Source organism: Bemisia tabaci, chromosome 3, assembly GCF_918797505.1.
Source record: "Bemisia tabaci chromosome 3, PGI_BMITA_v3".
Taxonomy (NCBI): domain Eukaryota; kingdom Metazoa; phylum Arthropoda; class Insecta; order Hemiptera; family Aleyrodidae; genus Bemisia; species Bemisia tabaci.
Genome location: NC_092795.1, coordinates 59,954,050 through 59,978,699, shown reverse-complemented (window position 1 = coordinate 59,978,699; position 24,650 = coordinate 59,954,050). Strand labels below are relative to the sequence as shown.

Below are 24,650 nucleotides of genomic sequence, written 5' to 3'. Positions count from 1 at the left end.
GTTTAACCAGGTAATACGTCCGTGCGAGATTGTTATGCCTAAAGCAAAACATTTCACGAAAACTTTTACGAATACCAGATGCAGAAAAAAATCAAATTTTCCCGGGTGTACCAGAATGGCGTCATTACCCATAAGGCAAAACGGTATGTAGTATAGTACATGTTACATCGGGGGAGTCGAACGGCTGGAAAGGGCGCATCTGGTACCCAGAAGCGCCCAAAAGGGTTGAGCAACCAAGTCTTTTGGGTTGATCTGACACAAAAAAGAACACAGAGTAACACTTTACTTAGGAATGTTTAATTTTGTGGGATTTTAGTGATTGTAGTGATAAGCACAGTGACATATAATCACGCTTACTGTAATGTAACTATAAGAGTACGTGTGAGTTAATGTGGGTATATACTAAGCCCATGAATAAACTTACGAAAATACACGGTTCGGATACTATGATATTACGACCGTATCGCCGGTGTATAGCCCGTTAAAAAAAGTCATGAAAGAAAATGTTTATTTTTTCTTATTTTTCATTTCACTTCACATGTTCCTTTTTGCCTGCATGCATCTCATTTCTACCAAGACTGAAAAATATGTTCTAGACAACATAGGCCTTCACCGCTAAAGGACTAGAAATCAGCAATAATATGTGGTGAAAAATGAACATGTTTGTCGAACCAAAGTGACTATTTGGGAGCTATCAATGCCGAAGTAGCTTTGTTCAGCAAACCGCCACGGGGAAAAAAGAGGTAGGGTTTTGAGTCCTAACAATATTTTTCGGTTTCGGCCACTCATAAGTCATAATGATGAAAACAAAAGTTGAGCTATTAGCCGATTTTTCAAATATAAGCAATAATTGCGACTCACGCAATAATTACGTGTAACTCCACAAAAAAATTAAATTAAAAAAAAAAAAACACGCTTTTAAACTGTGTTACTTACTAAGATTTCAACATTAATGAGTACTTCACACAGTCTTACTCGCCCTATTTTAAAGATTATTCACAAGGCTGAGCTATGTACGGCGAAACTGCTCAAACATTACAGAACTGCGAGCTTATGTAACGGAAAAAAAAAAAAATGATTCCTTTCAGATTATGTGGTTTGTTGATTTTTCCAGTTATGTTGAATTGTTACAAAACAGTATCAATTCGGTCGCAGCCAAGTGCGGTTTTAAAGTCAATCTTCGAGTAACCATTTTTCATTTTTATTTTACGTTAAAGTGCGTGCCGATATTTGATTGTGTTTTTCAGACTCTTCAACGCGCACCGCGTAGCAGTGCTAGAACAATCCAATAGGTATGACCTGAGGAGAGACGAAAGTCTGAAGTATGCATTTAGCCTGATACCCACACTAATACAACACCGGGAAAAAAAATCAACAAAAGGTAACAAATATAATTTCCCCATTCTCTTAATTTCTTTTAAGTTGGAAAAAGAAAATGAAAGAGCTGGAATCTTAGTGACATCAAGTTGGCAACACTCATTCTCACCTCCCCCGACATCCTTCCTCGAGCCTTCCTGATGCCCGTTCCGTTTGATGGCCCTCTTTTCCCGTTTGATGTTCAACACGCTCTGTGCAGCAAATTTGATCTAATCAAAAGTAACGCGCCACCACGCATAATGAGCTTAGGAGCGGAAAAGGGCCTCATTGCCTTATTTAAATTCCCCTCTCGGCCTCACCCCCCTCCCCCCCCCCCCCCCCGCAAAACGAAAAGGAGAAGGAGACCCGCCACGAGAAATGAAGATGTATGTGTGCACTATTTCCCTTTTCGAGATGGAGAAGGAGCACCTATGATTTGATGGATTGACAGCAGGCCCAACTCTAGATGATGAATTTTTTCATGGGCTCGAAGATATTTGAGAAAAGATTTGGGGGTATATTCGAAAATGGGGCAGTTCTTCATCGAACAGGAGGATTAAACATGTTTTTGAAGGATCCAATGCATTGACTTGTAAAGCACATGTTTACACTGACAAAAGAAGTAACGGGCTGTATAGACGTGCCGTCCGTTCCGGGCTCTTGAGCAGAAAGTTCCAGGTGCTGGAGCCGCAGCTTTGATTGCTCCGAATGCTGCGCCCGGAATTTTCAGCCTCTGAGCCTGGTATGTACGATATACAGCCCGTAAGTACGGCTTCCAAGACCGGAGATTTTTTTTCAGTGTGATGTCTACGGAAGGTAAACTCTCCGACAATTCATGAGTAGTTTATGACGGTCAAAATTGCAAGTTTATACCTTTGACTTCGTGCATACATCATGAAGCCCTCGGACGTCACAGATAACTGCAGCTCAACTTTTGTAAAAAAACGTCTCCTTCGAGATGAGTTCGCCTGCTCCGTACCGAAAGAAACTACATGGTGAATGATCTCACCGAGAATGGTCACGGACCAAACAGAATGCAAGATGTTTCAAGAAGTTTAAGGACTTTACTCCTGCTGAACCAATCTTTGCAGCATCAGTTCGACACCAAACTTGCGACACCAAACTTGCGACACCAAACTTGCAGAAGTGATCGACATCAATGTGAAGTTGACTTCCTTTGACAACTCAGGCATAATATTTAACGCAAATGCATTCAACATTAGAGCTTGAAACTAAGTTCTTCTGAATGTAAAATGAAAAAATTTTTACTATTACACAGAGTACCTATACTACAATTTCATTTTGGTATTTCGTGATATTTTAAATGAAATTTCCCAATTTTTCGGTCGAAAAAAGTGACACCAATGTGACTTTACGAACCAACCTATTTGATGTATTGAATCAAAGGTTTCACTTTCGTACATCTCTAAATGTATCTAGCTGAAAAATTCTTGACACACTCGGAACCATGACTGATTATCGTGATGACGGATCCCGTATCCGTAGTGATCCCGGAACTAGTTCCGACTTCCGGAATTTTTGAGATTTTCTTGAATTTTTCCCGAAGCTTATGCATTTTCCGAAAATGTCCCGGATTTTTTGAAAAAATCTATAAGGAATCCTGGGGCTTTTAACGGTCATACCAAGTGGGAGAATCTGAACAAAATAGTTCCAAATCCCGGAACTTTTGACGGACATGGAATGGAAGCACTAAACAACTAACGTGAAGATGATGGAAGTAGGAGTGTTGCGACGGAGTTAATATCAGAGGAGACTTCCGTCAGCCTCCGACGGGAAAATGTGACAGCACTGATCTGGAGTATTCGGGAAGGAGAAAGGCGAGGGGTGGGCGGTGCCTCCTTTTTGTCCACCGGTTGATGATAGAGCAGAGTCGTGTTCATGGCCTAGCGGCACGATAATGAATCTTGTTTACGTCAGTCAGCTGGTCAGAGGACCAACATTTGCAATTTAATTACAATGTCCCTTTTCAAAGGGATCCCGAGCTCGGGCGCTGCGCGTCGCGTCGGGTTGCGTCGCCCGTCGCGGCGCCCGCCCCGGCCCCGACGCTTGTCGCGTTTCGGTCACCTGACCCCGTTCCGGCCATCAGTTTCCTCCCTCCCTGCCAAACTGAACTCAAAATACAGCGGCACGGAAAATCTACGTCGAGGGATGGACCCTGCCAAACTGAACTTCAAATGGACCGCGTTTAACAGAAAGGAACCAAGCCACATCTGCTATTGCCAAATTTAACTGGGCAATTTAATTTTTTGCGAGAGATCGTTTGTGCGGGTTCCTTTGAAATTTATAAGGAATTTGCTTCAAATTATGGAGAATTTTCACTGAAATTTGCACGAAAATCCGCACAACCGTTTTCATGAAAAAAATTAATTTGCCCGATTAAATTTGGCAATAGCTGATGTGACTTGGTTCCTTTCTGTTACACGCGGTCCAAATGGTCACCTTTCGGCCACAGTATCACAAGTGCCATGCAAAGTTTCAAACTTTCCGCCGCCATTTTATTACTTTACAGAGAAATTGTTCAACTAAGTTGCCTGAAAATTTTGCTGCATTTTCTTTGTGCTGCCGGTAAAATTCGAAGAAAATTTCAAACAGATTCCAGCAACGATAGAGAATTTGCAGGTGTCTGAGATATTGTAAATTTTACCTTTAAAATGATACTGCTAGAAAAACTGAGCACAAGGATATCCTTGATTTCTAAATTGGACAATTATTCGAGGAAATATGACAAAATAACCTAATCTGCTAATACATGTGTTCATCAAATGGAAGATGCCGCCAGATGACGCCATGAGGCGGCACATTTTCTCACTTTTAAATCTATTTTTCTCCAATTTCCCATGTTAGAAAAAATTGTGAAAAATACTGCGAACTCAGCTCATTAATCACTCTCAGATGAAGCAATACAATTTTTGTTTGCAAATTCTCCATTTCCCTGTAAAAAAATTAAATGGCGGCGGAAATATTGGAACCTCGCATGGCGCTTATGATATTTTGACCGGAAGGTGACGAAATACTGCAGCACGGAAAATCTTCGTTGAGAGATGGGCCGCTAGATAGAGTGATGGCTGACGCGAGAAAATACAATTTAAAATTGCACATGCATTCAATTTAAATGTCTTCGTACTTTTGGATGTACATTAACTGGACCGCGTTCAGCAGAAGGAAACCAAGCCGCATCAGCTATTGCATTTAACTGGGCAATTTAATATTTTACAAGAGAACGTATGCGCGGATTCCTTTCAAAATTTTAAGGAATTTGCTTCGTACTAACTATGCAGAATATTCACTAAAATTTGCACAAAATCCGCAGAACCGTTTTTCATGTAAAAAATTAAATTGCCCAATTGAATTTGGCAATGACTGATGTGGCTTCATTCCTTTTGACTTAACGCGGTCCACTGAAAGTTTTCCTAGAAGAGAGCCGGCCGATCCACCTTAACGATGTGGCCATTGCTGCACGTTGTTTAACACTTCGTTGCTGTTTTTGCCTTCCTAGTAAACTGAGGGCGAACTTTATTTGGAGTCTCATTTAAAACGCGGTTCGCCTTCATTCGCGCAAGTAGGCAAAAATAGATCCTGCGCGTCAAAACTGTCGCATCGTTCGTTGGACCAAACAAGCTGCGTTCTCATGGAGATTCCACGGATGTAGGAATGACGAAACTCAGATCAAAAGAGGTAATTGAGCGTTTTTAATTAGGACAGGGTTAGTGATTTTACCATTGGCGATGAATTTAGTATACGACTAAAATTCTCATTACAGAGGGGAAACAGCTCATCCGAACACGATGTTCCGCCATAGAGAAATGCTGTTGGGTGCAACACTAGTTACGACCAATCACGAATGCAAGTGCAGATGCGTTTCAGGTCTAGGAAATGTTGCGCCAAATAAATTTTCATATTGGGAAATATCGCGTCCGGGTGATCTTATGATGAGCGGATGCGCAGATGAAACTTCCAAACTTTCAAAAAAATTCAGGGCCCTGAACATATCCTTTTACTATGAATTGTACCGAAATATTGGTTCTGTTTCGAGTCCGACTAGAGTGGACTAACTTGTTTATGAACGAGAGATCGGCATTAGAATTACACTGAAAGGAAATAAAAAGAAATCAATTCAATCGAAAAGAACTAAGCACGGACATCCCGGGTATCTGTATGGTTCTTCTTTATTTAATGCATTGAAGCATTGTTCTTTTCAGCATGGATACGTCCAATGGACAAACACGGAGAACACTATTTCAACTAAATAAGTTTAGTTTGGAAATTTATAACGTGTCCACTTTTAAATATGCAAAATTTTAATGAGAAAACGCGTATTGGAGTGCCTGTAATTGTGCCCTGTCCACGTGGTGTGTTGAGAGATATTTAGAGGTGGGTTCTTGTTAAAGGATCAAATTACCGGTTAATTTTCATCAAAATCAAGCGAGATGCATTTGTTGACTAATAATCACCATTTATAATTTGAGAGACAACTGCATCCTGCAAACATTTTATTGTGATTGGTCCGATATCATGAGTATAATCAATAATTCATGATATCCATGAATAGTTTAGGCCTTTCGTTGAGCGAAACAAAACAATAGTTCGAAATTGCACACAAAACTACGAATGATTTTTGAAAGAGGATATCTCCATTTCAGTTTTTTTCCCCTCCTCAGGTTAGGTATTTGTTAAAATGTCTGGATTTGCTCCAGATTTACTTATTACACCGTTGCACACAATTTATATGTCTCTCGGTCTCAAAATGTATTTAACTCCTTGCTATCAGAGCGGTTTTAGTTTGATTTCTAGGGATAAAAAGTAAATATGGCCCCATTTAAAATGTAGCAATTTGACTGTGGTAGCAGTATGTGCAGTGTCGGTCTGAAAAACGATGACTCATGGCATGAAATTTTCAAAAACAAAAAACTGCCAACATTCCCATCAATGATTATTTTGAAAAGAGCAACGTACGTATGCCAAAATGCCAACAAAATGAAAAAACTGTCTGACGTGCATAGTATTAACACTAGAAATAAAAATAAGTTTCTATTGCCGACACACAACACCTACGTAAAGCAATGATTAAAGTGTTTTAATACCCTGCCGTCTACAATTACAGATGACACTAATATCGAGGGTTTTTCTAGGAAATTAAAAAATTACACTTAACCGAGAAAACATTTTACTCAATTAATGAGCTTTCTAATTAGTGACTTTATGATTAGTGAAGTAAGATGAATGAACTGTGATTAACGAATCTGCTGAAACATTTATAATCTGTTTGTTTAATTGACGCATTTGTTTGCCTATTTGAGCATTGTTGACAAATAAAGGAAGATAAATAAATAAATAAATGGATAAATAAATAAATAAATGGATAAATAAATAAATAAAGTATGTAAATGAAAGACGGATTGGATTTATTATTCTTGAAAAAGTTGATGTGTGACAACGTCACCTCAGCTAGGATATGACCAAGTCCTTAAATACAATAGTTAGGATTTTTTTTTTCACGCTGAAGTGTGATTCCTGTTTCACGTAACGATCAAAGGAAAATATTTTTTACACTCCACATCCATGACAAAAAAGGGTCGACTGCTAAATAAAGATTGGAAATTTAAACAAAAACGTTGCAGCCGAGGCCCTTTTCACAGAAGAACTCATTAACGCTGACTCGGTGACCGTAAAATTAGAAATGCGAGGAGGTTGAAAGGACGCTTTAACGTTGTTCCTGAAGAGAGCCGAAATATCATGCACCTCGGCGATCACTCGTATGTTACGTATGATTTTACTTCACGTTATTCGAGTCGAAGTTTAATTTAAGCTCAGTTTCAAGCAGTCCTCGGGCGTGTTCAACGATCTTACAGATCCTTCAAAATTAGTAAGTCTGCTCTGAAGCTGAACTTTGTTCTAGGGCTGTTGATGGATTTTAACGTAAAAAAAGAAAACATAACGGATTGGTGAAAAGATTGCACCTACCGCTAAAATGCTAGAAAAAAACCATAGCGGTGATACGCAACTTTAATACGTACATAATTCAATCAAGTAACCCTTAAATTATCTATTACTTCCTAAGTTCACTACAGGTATAGATGAATGATGGCTTGCAATTTTAATTTTGCTTTGCGGATGAACTCGAGGCCGACGACGAGGAAATTTTGGAACCAAAAACATCCCTACGGAAAAAAAGGTGCATCTATCCGTTTAATGGCGATGAGGTGGGCGATTCTCCATCCGATGAATAATAATAAAGTATCAAAACCGACTATGAAACGAAACAAGTAGTGACATTTTAAGCGTTTTTCTGCCTTGTGACAGATAATGGAAATACTCAAAGGTATCTCTTTGGGTATAAAAAAGTATCACGCTTACGTAAAGTTCTCATTGTAATCGGGAATGCTTCAGACGAAACGTGAAAAATGAAACGAAAAAATACGATTGACATTACAAGTTACGAGGTTTTCGTCAAAAAGTTTATTCGAGTACGTTGCATCTTCGACCTCATGTAATGATACCACTTATTTAACCTGACGATCGTTAAAGTTGCATACCTTCTAAATTGAAGGAGTTCAGTCGTGCCACTATTCAAGAACATGCCTCCACCCGTTTAAAAGACATCGCTACGTATTGCGTGCACATTACAAAAACGCAAAGGCCGCTATAATTTCAAAATGGGCATTTCTTCGATTATGAAAAAACCTTTAAATCCAAGCTACAGTAAGATGACTCTTTTAAAAAAAAGATTACTCGGTTAGCTTACGTGATGCGGAAAATAAATACCAAGTTGAGCCAGTTTAAGTGCTAAGTTTCAGGCTTTTAAAATAGTTAACATAAATTTTCACGTGGTACTAAAATCACATGTTCTTCGAACGTTACAACTTTTGACTATTTGCATTTACCTGCAGACCTGATAATTCCTCAATTTTCTATGTGAAGTTAATCAAATGATTTGGGAGCTCCTTCCTGTTTCTGCAAGAAATTGGGTAAAAAGATAAACTTCGGGCACGTTTATAGGGAACGGACGATGAACTGAACTTCATTTCGCGATGAGGAACTTCAATTTTTGGCTCATGCATAAAAACAACTACCTGCATAAGAAAACGAAAGGCATATGTTGTTTCTTAAATGAGCCACAAATGGTAGTTACTAATTGCACAATTTAGTAAAATTGGATGCACTTAATGGGAATCAGCCTAAAACGGCATCGGCATTATAGCCTACTTTCCTTTTGATGTACTATTATTGTAACAAAACAATCAAGTAGCATTAAAACGTGAAAAGGGAGTAAAGCATTCATTGTGATGAGAGAGAAATACACAAAGCGCTAGGTAAAAAGTTAGAGGGGGTGGAAGGGACTTTTGGATCACCCTGTATAACGTAGTACAATATACTTATCAACTACAGGTAACATGAATGAGATTCGAGCCTTGGAGTTTTAGGATAAAGTTTCGACTAGAAATTCGAAAGTCGTTCTTGTTATTATAATATATGAGGAGTTTAAATAATATTCGATGGAATATTTCGGTTTAATATTGGATGGAAGTCGTAAAAACCCGGGCTCGTTTCTGATTGGTGCAGATGACATAATTTCGTTCGGCGCGAAACCGAGGCGTTTTAGTTTGCGGAAAAGTTGCGCCTTTTAAAATGCATATTTCTTGGTTTTTTAGTGACTTCTTCGCGTTTGAATGTACGCATCGTGTTCCACGCATAATTTACCTTCAGGTAACTTAACTTGCAAGTCAAATTTCGTTCACGGTTCAGTGACCCATTGAACTGAGTATGATTGAATGCACCTCAATGCACGTTGAGGACCACAGTGGATCTCATAGCATCACCAGCGACGTATTGAGAATAAGTTTCAGACCACACTTGATTAATATTCATGATAATGAGAACCTCAGGTCAATTCGAGTGGAGTCTAGAAATTTTAAACTCAAAGCTGAAGAGGAACATGACGTTGATTTACCTGTATTCTGGTTGCGGACAGGCTTGCGCCACGCACAGAAGGACGGCTCCCTCATCTTGCGATACTTGAACAGACGCTGTGTGCTGAACGATGGCCGGTGCTACGACTCCTCGCACATCTGAAACACATGACCCAATCCCTGAATATCATTCCGGAATTCTGTTTCTTGTTTCTCGAAGGATGGCAAAAATTATTCACACTTCAACCGCCTTGAAAGTAAAAAAAAAAATGAATAGGAATATAATTTTTACTCTGAGATGGAATTTTAAAGACCTTGTTGAGGATAGCATGAGAGAGAGAATTCTGAAACAGGTGAAGAATATGAAGTACGCAAGGAAAATTTACAATTTCATCTGTGTCAAAATGTACCGCCAGTAACCACGATTCCTGCCCCAGTCGATCAAGGTTATATATGGGGTGAAACCATTAGGCTATCAAGCAAGTTAAACTAAATGTCGATCAATCTTTCGTACATCAGTTTTACCAGAAAACCTCTCTCTTCCTTTGTAAGAATCCAGCATACTCCGACGTAAGCACATATCGTCGTTTATTTCACGAAAGAACGTAACTCCATTTCAATGTTGCCAAAGTCTCCCTCGCAAATTGCATATTAATCAAGAGAATTTTGGGAATTTCTGACTGAAAATTTCACTGATTTTTCCACAGATCCCGTGCAAAAAACAGAAAAATGTTTGATAAAAATTGCACGCGCACATGTTTGTCAATAAATTAAGTGTCTGAGTCAATTTGGCAACCTTTTAATGAAGTTACGTTCCTTCGTCCCGGAGACGACGATATGTAGATAGGTACACAATTTTTCGGATGTTTGAAACGCGTAAGGAAATGAACGTGCTCCCTATCGAAGTTTATTCAGAATGTCTCTCATTCCGTCTTCACTGAATGAAAGTGACTTCGTGCTGGAAGCGCACAGTTGTTCGATGATGCAGGGATGTCAAGAGGGTACAGGCGTTTACAGCATGAAAGACAAAGCGAAAAAAAAGAGCTTGAAATTTACGGGCTGCAACGTGCGACGCTCAACCTGTCTTGCTCCAGCTGAGTCTCTCGACCATCAACAAGCAAAGACAACTTTTCTCGACTTTTTCTTTCGTCTAAGCTTGAAGTTTACGCCAACTTTCTCCCGATTTATTTGTGTTAAACTCAACTTTTGTTTCCTCATAAATTTCTGCGCACTTTCAATTATTTAACTTTATACACCGATCCCCGGGAGTTTTTTTCCCCCTTCTTCAAGTTCTCCATCGTTTTTAGATATGCCTAAGTACACTTTTATTTCATGTAACCGGGCCCTAACTTTCCTGGCAAGCCGATCCTTTGGGGATGCAAGGAGCTTAATAAAGATGACGGAGACAAAGTTCTTGAATCTTCGAACTTGACTCCTCCGATACAAGATTAAACGTGAGGGTGCCGTCTGTGAACTACGGGAAATGATGGATATTGACCACTTGACATTCTTTCCCTTTGAAACTTAGAGACTGCTCTATCGTTGAGCTGGCTTTACAACAGGGGAATTTTTGGGTTTGTTTGTTAATTGAGTTTTGTGTTTCATCCGGGCTTATAATTCAAACTAATTTTAAATTATAGCGACAAAATACTGCGCGTTTATTCGATATTTTTGAATGATCACTAGAATGCCCCTAATTTTTGAAATTTGAGAAAGCCGTGCACTTAGTCGCGAAAGTGAAGAGGTTCTTTCTATTGGATAAGTGCAAGAAAGTTTTAATGGAACTTTCACCGAGAGGTTATGGAAAAGTTACGGGCAGAATTCGTACCCGACCCTGTTTTGAACCTGCTTTGGGATGGAAAAATAGTTCCTTAACCAGAATTTAAACCGTTGATCGGATCGCGGTAGTAATAACGGATATGACATCAGAAAAATTATTAGAAGTACTAAAAATGAAGCAAGGGACAGGAAAAGCAACAGCAGAATCAGTGTTAGACGTGCTGAGATCATGAGAAATGATGGGGTATAATTCCCGTATGAGACATAAGTGCATCGTTGACATGATAGATATAAGGTGTTGATGTTACGATTTGTTCATTAAAGTAGATAAATAGTAAAGGGATATATTCAACGTCAATTAAAAAATTAAATTATAGTAGTAGTTGTTGGTCGCGAAAAAATCAAAACATCTTTTTTCAAATGTAGCTTAGAGTTTGCCTCTGTTTCAGGAAACAGTTTTCTTTCTCGGTGACAGCATCCTAAGGCGGATGCAGCAAACAAAGTTTTTTAAAAAAAAATTTGCTGATAAACCAGTGATTGATCTAGCAATCTCTGGAAGCACTGTTGTGAAAGGGCTTCAAACCTTCTCTGATGACTGTACTAACAGACAGAACGCGTTTTTAAAGTTGTCGAAACTGGTCATTCTTCTGGGAACGAATGATTTCCTGAAGAGTGGTCGATTTGACTACACTCATTATTATGATCTCACAACATATGCTGTCTCATCGTCCTCCAAGAAAATAATTCTTGTCAAAATGCCTCCTATCTTCAAGAAACCCTTTTTATCCAAGGAAATCCACCAAGCCAATATCTGGATTGCTTCAATAGGTAGAGGCAAAGGACTCCAAGTCATTGAGGCTCCTCAGAATGTGAGCAAAGATGGGGTTCACCTAACTGAATGGGGTGAATGAAGGCATTGGCAACTTCTATTTTTCAACATGTTTCTGAATAGGTTTGTACTTGACTGAGAATTATTTTCCTGTGGCTTCACAACTAAATTTTGCTTTTCTAGTACCGAATGAGGACCAGAGTCCATCAAAGAACTGTCCCAAGATTTGGATAGTTTTGGAATTGATGGTGCATGATATTGGTTGATCTTCCTTTAAGAACCAATTAAATTATGGCACATGTAGAATTTTTACAGTCTCTTTAAAATTCATCATTTTTTGAGTCAATAATGTGAAATGTTTTTGTGTGCTTCAGGTCAAGTGATGTGTCAATTCATGTATTCTGCAAATCATTAATTTTCTCTCATCATGTATTAGACTCCAGTTCTTTTTTTATTTGTGGATTTTATCTTTTGTTCCTGACTGATGGTCCTATGTCTTCATAATTTATAAGTTTCTCTTTTATTTTCTTGTTTTATATTGTTTGTTTTATTCTTCAGATTTTTTAATCTCTTTAAAAGACTATTGAAGTAAGTATAGTATAACTATAGTACGAGTGTTCATTCAAAGACCCTTTTTACCCATCAGGCCTGTCAATCAACACACTTTTAGGAAATGGCTTGTACAAGTTATTCCCTCAGAAGAAGCAATGTACCCCCCATTGATACAAGCCCATCGAAAAAAATCACGCCACGCAAAAAATCGATTTACCGACCACAGGAAAAACACAATTTGAATTTAGATATTATTCCTGCTGAAATATTAGATATTTTATCAAAAATTACCGGTCGAGAAAATCTTCTCAAATGCTCTACACAGGGCAAAAATATAAGAGTCTTCACTAGATTTAAATTTTGTGTCATTAAAAATGGATACCATGGCTCAAACAATATCTTTTTCGATATCGATGCAGATGAAAAAATTATTAATCAAGGATGCCATAATTGTGTTTGCGCAGCAACATATTACAGTGCACACTACAATCGCCCTAACTTAATGGAAGGGCATCCGTTGTTAATCGCAGAGGAAAGCTATGAAGAATTTGCTCGTAGAATAGTTGGGAAATCATTTGCCATTTGTTCCTCAGGCACTGTGATTTTATTTCTTGACTTTAATTTTCCTTCCATTTCCAAAGTGTCTTAATTTTAAAATTAAATTTAAAATTTGTTTTAAATATATATTTGTTGTCTGTATGTACGTCACTCAAATGCTAAGTTGTGAAGAAAAATAATTTTTTTTGTTCCTGTCCGTAAGAAACCAAATTAAATTTCAAAATTTTTCCATTGTTAATGTGCAAAAAGAGGAGGAATAAATTTACTTTTTCGGAGTTTAAAGATTAGGTCCTTGAAAATGGCACGGCTTTTGCCCGTAACATATAGGCACAACAGCACTGTTCAGTCATATGAGTGGTGATAAGCACAAAGCATTCTTACGCCTCAGTTAAAATCCTAATCACACATTTCCATCCTAAACGAGTAATACGACGGCAAAACTTCTCAACAAGAGGGAGAAATTGATTCGAATGATGTGATTCATAATTGAGCTTGCCCAGAAGTTATTATAGATTCTGGCATATCAGAGGCGCAAAGCGCTTGAGGGGCGGACTGTCTCCATTGACGCTCTCATGCATTTACCACGAGGACACAATGAACCGAGTTCATCAGAAAGGAATCAACCAACATTAGTTTATAAACTGAGAAAAAAAGGTTTGAAATTTCATTCCTGCATGAGCCTCAATGTAGAAAATAAACTTCAACCTCTCGCTGACTAATTTCTTTTTTTCGACTTCAGATCTAAGCAGAAGTAAATAAACGACTAGTGAAAGTCAAAAATATTCTTAACTCAATTTTTTCAAAATATGGGTTGGTTCCTTTCTAATAAACTCAGTCCAAATGTAACTCAAAATATTCAACAGATACTCTGCTTATGAGAAAGAGAGAGAGAGGGAGAAATGATTTTCATTCGCAGGAAATGTCACGTTTTTGGAGGATTAACAGGTTTGGCAACCATCCGAGCCACCCTTGACGGAATAATAAGAGTTCGCTGGTGATTCTGTTTTTCCGCGATATTGAATCCGTTGTTTGCATCACAAATATACGTTACAGCGCGGCCTCGGCTCTGTTTACCTACTTTGAATAATTTTTACCTTCCCGATTTACATCCATCCTCGTCCTAGACGCACGCCGTGATGTATAATTCTTCCTGCCTCCACGTTCTCTTCTTTCTTTTTGTTCCCTCTCAGAATATACACATATCCGAGGTCGTTCTAAAGTCACGCTTCATTGAGGGCGAATTTTTAGCTAGTTATCACTGATTTTTGAAATCGCCCCTTGAACGATGCATTCACAAGTCTTTTAAACACAGATCAAATAGAAGTTCGATTATACAAATCAGGTCAATTGTATTTTTTTCACTTAAACGATGTACATAGAAAACACTTAAAGCTTGTTCAGGGATTGATTTTCAGACTTTCGGTTGTGTGATTTGTTTTCCTTGTGGAATTTTGGAGAGAAAACACGCAGCGTCAGTAATGCTTTAGTTCTTACCTTGTCCAGGGGCCCAATAAATGATTCATTTATCCGTTGAAAAGCGAAAGTAAAAAAGGACTAGAATAATTCTCAAAGAACTTTGGGTGTAGACATTTTGATAACTGAAGAAGTCCATCGTAATTGGACTGCATTTTGCAATTTGGAACTATGAATTCTGCCTCTTCTGGAAAAACACTTACGTGCTTAGGGACACTAATGGCACATACGTTGTTTTCAAACTGGGCTAGAATTTATAGTTCCAAATTGCAAAATGTAGGCCAATGGAGATGTTGCATGTGTGAGGAATTTGCAATTTGACTGTTGATTCTTATGTAAAAGTTCGCGAGAAACACGATGGTGCCACTGGTTTTCTCTGAAATCAACTTCCAAGCTCAAAAAAAGCTCTCAAGTTGAAGCCAAAATGGAGGGGTTATCCCACCCTACCCTGAGAGTCCACCTCTAGATCAAGATAAACTCTCCATGCAAAGATAGGGAGCAAATACATTAGCAGTGATGCCGTGTTTTCAGTTTTAGAGTCCCCAAATGAAGTGGCAGCCCTGTCAATGTATTTGCTCCCTACCTTTGCATGGAGAGTTAGTCTTGATGTAAAGGTGAACTCTCAGGGTAGGGTGGGATATCCCCTCCATTTTGGCCTCACTTTGAGAGCTTTTGTGAGCTTGGGAAAGGATTTCAGCGAAAACCAGTGGCACCATCGTGTTTATCGCGAACTTTTACATAAGAATCAATGGTCAAATCGCAAATCCCTCACACATGCAACAACTCCATTCCTCCGTTTGAATCTAACTTGGCTTCGTTCCTGAGCCAAACCCCCGTCCCCCCCTTTTAGTCGAACATACCGCTATGAGACAACATAATAAGAAGAAATTGCCTGATGTAACTGGATATGCTATTCAATTTTAAGAAAATGATCGTCAATCAAGGTAAAAAATCCTCCGTGCCCGGAGGAATACTGGAATTCTAGGCTCGGGGAAGGAAAGAGAACTTGGGACTTTCCAGTTGAGGGCGCGCTTGCATCTGTGCTGAGTAACAGGGCTCAACATGAATCCAGCGCGGATTTAGTCCTTTCCTTCATTAATTGAAGTACCGTGGAAGAAAAAGAAATTAAAGCGGACATTGGAGTGATTCTCTCGCGGACCGAATGGAGCTTCATCACGCTTCGATTTCAAAAAGCACACCCGAGCTGTCTTTTTCTTAATTGCTTCTAGCGAGCCCTGCGAACCCTCGAGAGTTCGCCCCTGTCTGGTCGGAGTTTCTGTACCGGAGGGACTTTCGCAACGAGAACCGACGGATGAAGAAGCAAAACGGTTCAAAAAAACAGGGGGTGGAAAGTGATATCAATCGACTGCTTAAAATTTTGGATTAAATCTGAAATCAAAGAGAGAACTCCTGATATAGGTTTATTGATGTAGCTTTAAATTCATTAAATCTATGTTTTATAAGCAGTTTCATTTTCCAAAATATCTGTTCAATTCTGTTGAGTTGATGCCGGTTGCCGGACCAATCGGAAGGACTAGGAGCATCACGTCGTACAAGGTATAACTCCAGATTAGTCGAGAACACGATGTGGCTTGCATTATCTGATATTTCAAGCTTGCAGCTGACCGGCCATTCTCGTTTTGAATACTAAAAGTGTGAAGAAAACCCTTTTAAAGTCCCCTTAAGTTCACTTTATGTTTCCTTTATAAGACTTGACGATCCTGAAAACTTCATAGAAGGTTCAGGATGGTTGACTCGACATGGTTCTCAGAACGTGGTGAAATTGAATCTACAAAAGGCTCGTGTGCCGTATCATGATTTAACGGATCAATTCGTCGATCCGCTTTAGGGAACCCATAAGACCAATGTTAAATTTGTTCCCTTAAAATTAGTAGCAATTCCTGTTTGAAATCGGGGCTGGTATTCAATTTAACGGATTATTTTTTCCGAAAGCTTGCGTATAATGGAAGATTTTTTTTAGTGGTTGAAAATTTGGGGTAAATCATCAGGGAATTTGATTTTCAAAAATTTGTAGACAGGTTTAAATCGAGTTTGAATTGCTCGAGGACATCATCGCCAGCAAAATCTGAATTTTCTTAAGCCCATAACAGACGATCAAAGTAGAGCTCTCAAGATGGCGTCACATGGGGCCACTCGACCCTCCATTGGCCCTCTCATTGCCTCATTGCGGCCAGGTGGTCCCTCCGTGACTCCACTTTGAGAACTCCACTTTGATCGTCTGATACCGGCTCTAAAGCAGTTTCTTGCTTAGTGTTTACTGTTGATCCTAAAAAGGTGCATGTGGCCGCATTGGTTTTCTTGTAACCTACACTATAAACCTTATTCACGAAATGGGAAACTCTTAACACACCGAAAATCAATCATTGCTCGAAAATGTACACTTTAAAGCAACTGTATTCACTTTTAAATTGCAATTCGATTCTGACATTCAATATCTTGAATATGATTATATCTTCAATATCCAATGTTTGTTTATTTTTGTGTGATGGCAAAGTGTTCCAGAGGCTGAAGTTAAAATTACCACCATCATTTGAAAAGATTTTTGCCGAGAGAAACCCGAAGAAACACAGACGGCTTTCACACCAACGTAAAAATGAAGTACGAGTTGCGGAAGCAAAACACAGCAGGCTATTGACCGCGTCCAATGCGGCAATCTTGGTGCGCGTTCAGCCAGTTCGAGTGGAATGCAAACCCACGGACGAAGTGCATCATTCATCGTTCATCGCGTCCGAAACACAAACAACTATCCCACGGATGAAGCTCAAGATATAATCGCGAGCTTGCAGCAACCGAAATCGCTTGAACTGTTGATAAACCGACGGGCGAAAACTTTCAGTCCAGCTATTAGAGCGAATAACTCAGTCTATTTCTACTTCTTCCAATTTTTCACCTACAATGTTTCTAATAGCTGCACCTGACTAATCGGTTCTAATATGGTCATTAACTGTCAAAATCTGCGCAAATGTCATAGAACCACAACAGGTTTCCCTACATTTTTCCTATCATTGTTTACTTTTATTTCCCCACTCCGATACACTTGATGTGGTAATTCTCTCTTCGCAGTTAAAATCATATCGAAACCTTCCGGTCGTAGTATTATAATCGTCTTGCGACGTTTCAAAATTTCCGCCGTTATTTTATTTTTCTACAGAGAAATTGATAGAGTTTATTAGCCATCGTGCGCAAAAAGTTCAGCTTTGAGGGAAAATTGTGCTTGCGAGTGAGCTTTTTCTTCTGTAATGAGATATCAGCTTTAAGCTGAACTTTTTACGCACGATGGCTAAAAAAATCCATCATTGTCTTACGACCCGTGCGTTTACCGCAATCAGTTTGGGTACAGAGAAATTGTTCAACGAAGCTGCCCGACAATTTCAACGAATTTTCTTTGTGCTGCCGATAAAATTCAGTGATACTTCAAACAGAGTCAACACACAATTTCTCTGTAGAAAACAAAATGGTGGCGAAAATTCGGAGCGTCGCAAGACGCTCGTAATACTTTGGCCGGAAGGTGACGATAAATGCCTTTCAAATTACTTGAGAACATGTTAGTCTGTATTGAATCAGATACCTGAGGATTTTATCAAATGCCGGGGACTCATTGGGCAAGTACATCCATTGCGTATCAAATAAAGAAGAAACTTCTACGAGAAGTCGGTAAGGATCTGTTAAATTACCGGCAGAAAAAAATACTGGTCTCAAAACATTTAGTGATGTGTTTGATGGGTTAGGTTTTCAAGAACCAGGACAAAAAGTTGCGGATGAATCTGCGGGCCCGTCAGGGGGGCTGGGGGCCCCCAACTTTTTTTTTCAAACAGCATTCCCCCCTTTGTGATACATCATTCGAAAGAGAATAAAAAACTAAGAATTTAGGCGCAAACCGCAGGTCGATATCTTAATTTTTCACCAAGTTATGGCAAGTCAAAGTTAAAATTTTGACTATTTTCAAAAAATCATAACTCCCGCTCAAATTACAGAAAAAAAAAGAAACGGGAAAAGTTACAAGACTTGGAGTACTTTCAAAGGTTGGATGCGACAGTAATTGGAAAAAAATTTAAGGTGGGATTCGGACCTTCAAAAAGGCGAATTTTGGGGCCCCTCCAATTCCGCTCGAGGAGTACGTATTTTACGAAACTTCAATGGAAAATTTGGTGTTTAAACGACTTGTGGGACAGATAAGAAAAATGAGAGCCTCCACGGTTGCCCCCCCCCCCCTTCACACTCCAACTCGTCGAGAATCAACCTCTCGCTTGGGGCACACTTCCTAAAATGAAATGATATGCCGAGAGTTTTCGCAAAAAATCGCATGCAATTAAGACTCACTAATTTTTAAAATGGGAAAAAAGCGTAGATCTTATGTTCTGTTGTGACTTAGTGCATACTAATTTACCACAAAACTGAAGATTGATAGGTGTAAGCTATGCTGCATGAATCTGCATACCTGTAATCTGGCCAGGACAGACAAAGGAGCCTCTCGAAGATACGTTCGGGTGATTCTTATCACTTAAAATCAAGCTTATCCGTGAGTAGCAAGCTTCTTGGTTCGTCATCGCTACTCGCACTGGCAGTAGGACAATTTTTTGGTAATCAGTGTGTTTTCTGATTCGATTGAGTAACGTGGTAAATGCGAGTATTCAAGAGCGTGTTTCGATCGTTATGCATTTGCCTTTGTAAAAGTTTTGGCTTTTAAAAGTGAGTGTTTCTGTTTTCATTAATTTGATAGTTTCTCCGCTTTGTGTGCTTTTTTGAACTTTTGAGTGCTTAATTTCATTGCATTAGTTTATACAAAACTTTTTTAGCGACTCTGGTGCTTGCACTAGAGCTGCTATTCCAGACGGTCCCAGCTGGGGAGTATCATTGGACCATGTTACATTGGAGAGACCGCCATTTTCTGCTGTTTAGGGGGGACTGATTTTATTTTAATTGATATCTTTTTCCTGTGAGCGAATGCTATGTTGTGTAGTGTATTTTTGGAATCATGGTGATACTGTCAATAATTCAAAACGGGTCTGTGCTTTAATCTCGCACTGGAAAAAATGTACTTTACGTTTAAAATTTGAAAATTCAAATCTAAAAGTTTTCGCGCTTTTTCGAAGAATGCCTTGGTTGGAGCTTCCTAGTCATACTACTCGACATCAGCTGATAGCAAACAAAGGTTACCAAGGAAACCGTAAACGCGTAACAACTACCGTCGCCAGAGCCGCTTTCCGACGCGAATGCGTTGGAGCTTCCTGCTTGTTTTTTTTTTTGCAAGAGGGCACTTTTAGCTCCATTACTGATAGCTTTCTTGCTTGTTGTGCTTTGCCGAATTTTGACTAACAGCTTAATTTGACTGCACTACCGTCGGTTTTTTGCCTTCAAAATTGTGTGCTTTGGCTCCATTTTTTGGTATACTGTTACCAAAATTACTGTACTGTTTATTTCCTTCTTTTGCTTCGACTTTGCTTCTGCTAACAATGCTTTTCTTTTTGCGTGTGTTTTTATTCTCGCTTCTCTTTACGTTCGTGTTTATGGCTCGTTCTAACGAGGATAGAGTGGAAATGGTGCTCTTCTACGGCGAGTCGGGTAGAAATTTTCACGAAACTGTCCGTCGTTTCAATGCGTTGCACCCTGAACGTCCCACAACGCGGAAATACATTCGCGACTTGATCGGGAAATTCACAGTCACATTTTCAGTAAAAGATGCTAGGCGTTCGGGGCGACCAAAATTGTTAAACGAAGATCAGGAAATTGATCTTTTAGCTGAATTTGTCACGAATCCACAGCAGTCTATTCGAATGGTGGCCGAACGGCACGGCGTTCCAAGGATGAGCACTCAACGTTTGCTCAAATTGCATAAATTGCATTTCATTTCCATGGAAAAATGTACATCATATGGTGAAATTAATATGAATATTCCTAACATTAGTGCTTTTACTGAAAGAATTTCACGAGTTTGAACGTTGAGTTTGAGAATTGACACGCGTTTCAGCAATCACCTGTACTCCCTGGAAATAATCTAGGGGGCCTGTAAATAGCATGGTAATTTTTTCTCCTTTTTTCATCGGTAGATACAAAGTCGAACATTTCTAACCCCTGAGAGACGCCTTAAATTGCTCATTCTATTTGTGCCACAATTATAAGAAGCTATGGCTTATAAACCAATTTGTGGTTCATATGTATGGACCGACACCACTAATAGTAGTAAAGGCAACATATAATAGTTAGTAAGTTAGTTAGTTTACGACGATCAGCAACCAGGCTAATTATGCTGGAGATAGTTAGTTAGTTACTTAATTTACGACGATCAGCAACCAGGCTCACACATGCCTTAGTGAGGGTGTATACAGCTTTAGTATGGTTCATAGACCGGGAGTCATTGGTTCATTTACGACTATTAGTGGTGTTCCACATGGACCACTAATTGGTTTATAAAGTCATATATTTTTCTTCTCGAGGGCCTCCGTGGAGTCAAGATACAGCTGACTCTCTGGAGCGAAAAATCTCCATTCCCAGCTTCAACGATACGGTGTTGGGAGACAAGAAAATTGTGAAGAATCTAAAGATGAAAGCTGACTTCCGGTTGAACCACGTCATGAAAGATACGAGGCGTGGGGGTGCTTTATCGCAGCGCGGAGGGATGTTGACGAGAAACAAGTGTCGAGGAGGAAATATGGAGCAATAAATGCAAATGACGACCTTATGTTTATGGAAAGCGGAGCGGGTCTTGACGAGGGTGCAGCGACACGAGAGACACTTCGCCGCAGGTCAGACTCGGCGAGAGGGATGAGCCGGACGTGAAAAAAGATAAACATAATTCCGCGACACGTATAATCCTCGAGGAGACGCTCGTTTTTTAATTGCTCAGCGATTCACACCACGCGTTTAACTTTTTGTTACCTCCGCAGAAAAAAGATTTTAGGCTACAAATTGCACGTCGCCGTATACGGTTTGAAAAAAACTCCAAGTAGTGCCTACATACGAAGAAAAAGTATAAGCTCCTAGAATATCTAACTGTTATTTAAAATTGAATTTTGGATGATTTTGCGAGATTTGACCTAGGACTTCATGAATTTTATATTTTCTTTTTTTTTTAAAAAAAAATACAAAAAACCAAGACTTGTTTAAAAATAGATTAATGATTTACGAGTGCATTTTAAATCATTTTTCGGGATGCAATGCAAATCGCAACAGGCATGGAAGAGAATTGTCTTAATGATGTTTGAAGATAGCAGCTAAAAAGGCTCCTTACCACTCATTCGAATGTTGACTGCGGTGCTGACGACGATTTGTCCGGTGAGACGATGGGTGGTGCGGCATCGATAGGCGGTGAACTGGTCTCTGTATTCGATGTTATGCACCAGCAGTTCCCCCGTCGGGAGCACGTGAAACTTGCCATCTGTTAAAATATAAAATCTTCGTTTAAAAGCATGTCCAGGTTGCTGTGGTCAGAGTTATTATCAAAATATCTTCGAAGAAGTTTGAATTTCCTTTGATTTAAGCTTGAAAGGTAAATCTGAAGTTCAGCCTTCCATACTCGGAAGAGGCGAAATCATGAGGTCTGACAATTTAAACTGAAATAAAATGTGCGAGTAAGAACTGATGTAAGATTACTAACCTAAACTAAGAACTAAAATAAGATTAGGATGCAGTCCATCGGAGGGTGTAGCACTGGTCAATGTTTTTTCTTTACGATCTAACGTAACTACTCAGTATTTTATGTAAAATGACGTTTTCCTAAATTCACATAATCCGAAGTAAATACGAGGGATTTCAAAAAAAGGGATCATAAAAGCCATGTGCCAAGTTTATCCGGTTTGTTGTTTACACTTTGGAGTATAGTCAATGATACGTGCAAGCACCGATAAGACATTGGTGCCGTTTTGTACAGTCAGTGAAAACATGACTCATAAATCAGAAGGCGTCTGGGCGTGCTTAAACCCGGTCATCAGAATTGCCTAAGCCCTAACTCCCGATCTTTGACACTGTTCACTTTTGTAGCGATTCGCCAACGTCCCAAAACAGAAATTAAAGTACCTTTTGGTTGCTGACGCAAGTGTGTTTAAGATTTGGTATACGCAGAGTATCATAGCGGGGCTGTCCATGGAATAAATTGCACGGAGGGACTTAGAAGACTCGCAAAAACGATTAGCTGATAAATTGGACTGCGTTTTGCAGAAAGGAACTAAGCCGCATCAGCTATTGCCAAATGTAACAGGACAATTTAATTCTTTACAAGAGAACGTTTGTTTGGATTCCTTTTAGAATTTTGAGAAATTTCCTTCTTTAAATTCAGAAAATTCACTGAAATTTGCACATAAATCCGCAGAACCATTTTCACGTTTCAACTACAATTGCCCGATTGAATTTGGCAATAGCTGATGTGGCTTGGTTCCTATCTGCTTGACACGGTCCAATTAAAGCTACGGTATGCGGATGTGACGAATGCCTTAAGATCTCCCGTATGTTTAGAAGCATTTAAAAGTATTCTCCAGTTTCATCTACGAATATGAAGTTCTATATGCAGCTACGAAAAGTTTGAAACCTGCTGATTTGTAACCCGCTTTATGACAAAACTGCCCGGCAATTTTTAGCAGTATTATGACAGTCAAAACTGAACTAATAGTTATCTACCTAAAAGAAAGGTATTAAGTGTTTTAGATCTGGTGGCAAGGCGCCGATAGAAATTTGGACAAACTTATGACCCACAATTGACCAAGTTTAGGCAAAAAGTATACTTCATAAAGGGCATTCATACTGCATTCATTTACTTGCGTAGGGGCGTTCCCCTTTTCAGCGCAGTCCTTACATCTAAATTTTGTCCACTTTGCGTTCACACAAAACTGGACTGAAAACTTAGTTTCCTTCGATACCGATTGAACTTCGGCGATTCCGGCCAGAACCGATGTCTTCTGAAAAAGACACGCCGCTCAGCTTTTATTAGATAAAACTGAAGTTACGAATCATGCTCCCAGCTGCTTTCAGAAGATCAACGCGAAGCCAACGCTCGAAAAAACAACAAGAGAAAAACCGTAGGAGTCGAGCTTTTGCCCAGCGAGGAAACATAGTAGGAGCGGCAAATGACAAATTTAATTTTAACTTTTAAGTTAATCCTCGCGTTGACCGAGAAATGAGCTCAAAACACCGCTGCCAAATAGTCACGGCTGAGTAAAAAATATTTAAAGTCTCAGGAGGATCTGAACTTCAAAGTGCCGCCGTCATCCTTGCTAAATCTCCGGCATCAGCTCTTTCCTCCAATTAATAAGGGAAACACAACGCAATACTCCTCTTTAACAATGAAACAATCGGGTAGAGCTAACGTATTAGAGTAGCGCTCAGCTTTTTTCTGTGTAGGCGTGTTTTTAAGTTTCCCGAAAAAGATGGACAAAGTTGAGAGAAAGAACTAGCCTCACTAAAATTACAACGATCAATTTTGAAAAAAGCAAACTTCCATTAAAAAAATAAATTATGGAAAAACGATGATCGTCCTCCACTCTTTTTTAACAGAAGCATTAAATAAAGATATACCGGATGAACAATTTCGAATACGTGAGGAGTATAGAGAGTTCACGCCTCGTGCCATCGCGCCTTCAATTTTGCAGATACAACACGGACAACCATAACATGCACGCAATTGGAGACGGCGCAGTGATACAACTATTCGTGCTTTATGGTTGTCCGTGTTGTATCTGCAAAATTGAAGGCGCGATGGCACGAGGCGTGAACTCTCAATACTCCTCGGGTCCTTTCCCCTGCTGCAGCTCTGTTTCCATATTGTGGTTGATCAACACAGCCGAAGATAGGAGTGACGCAATCGAGCTTCGTTTTTCAATTTCATCTCGAATCTGAACGGCACCGTACTAGCAAATTACATACGTAGATAGCGGAGCATTAGGCGTTCACGCCTCGCGGCAACGCACCTTCAATTTTGCAATTGCAATACGGACATCCATAAGGTACGAAGAGTTGTATCACTGCACCGTCTTCAACACGCGAAGGAGTGACTCTTATTTTTGAAATTTGGGAAAGATTCAGATTATAATTTGCTAAAAATATGCAATGATTAGTTCGATTCAATGATCATTCGGGGGGGGGGGGGGGAGGGGCAAAGAAACAAATTTGTGAGATCTTTGAAGCGTCTTAAAAGGGGGCACGTCTAAAAACTGGTATTATGGCGA

The 24,650-nt window shown here is 39.4% G+C and overlaps 1 protein-coding gene across 4 annotated transcripts in view; it reads right to left on the bottom strand.

Moving 5' to 3' along the window:
• Dscam2 (Down syndrome cell adhesion molecule 2) overlaps positions 1-24,650 on the bottom strand; it is a 110,633-nt gene that overhangs the window by 72,937 nt on the left and 13,046 nt on the right. For all 4 annotated transcript variants that reach the window (XM_072298969.1, XM_072298968.1, XM_072298970.1 and 1 more), the window contains exons 3-4: positions 21,725-21,871; positions 9,326-9,443 (exon numbers count right to left, since the gene is read on the bottom strand). In XM_072298969.1, the coding sequence (XP_072155070.1) occupies positions 9,326-9,443; positions 21,725-21,871 (265 nt within the window). The remainder of the gene's footprint in view (positions 1-9,325; positions 9,444-21,724; positions 21,872-24,650) is intronic.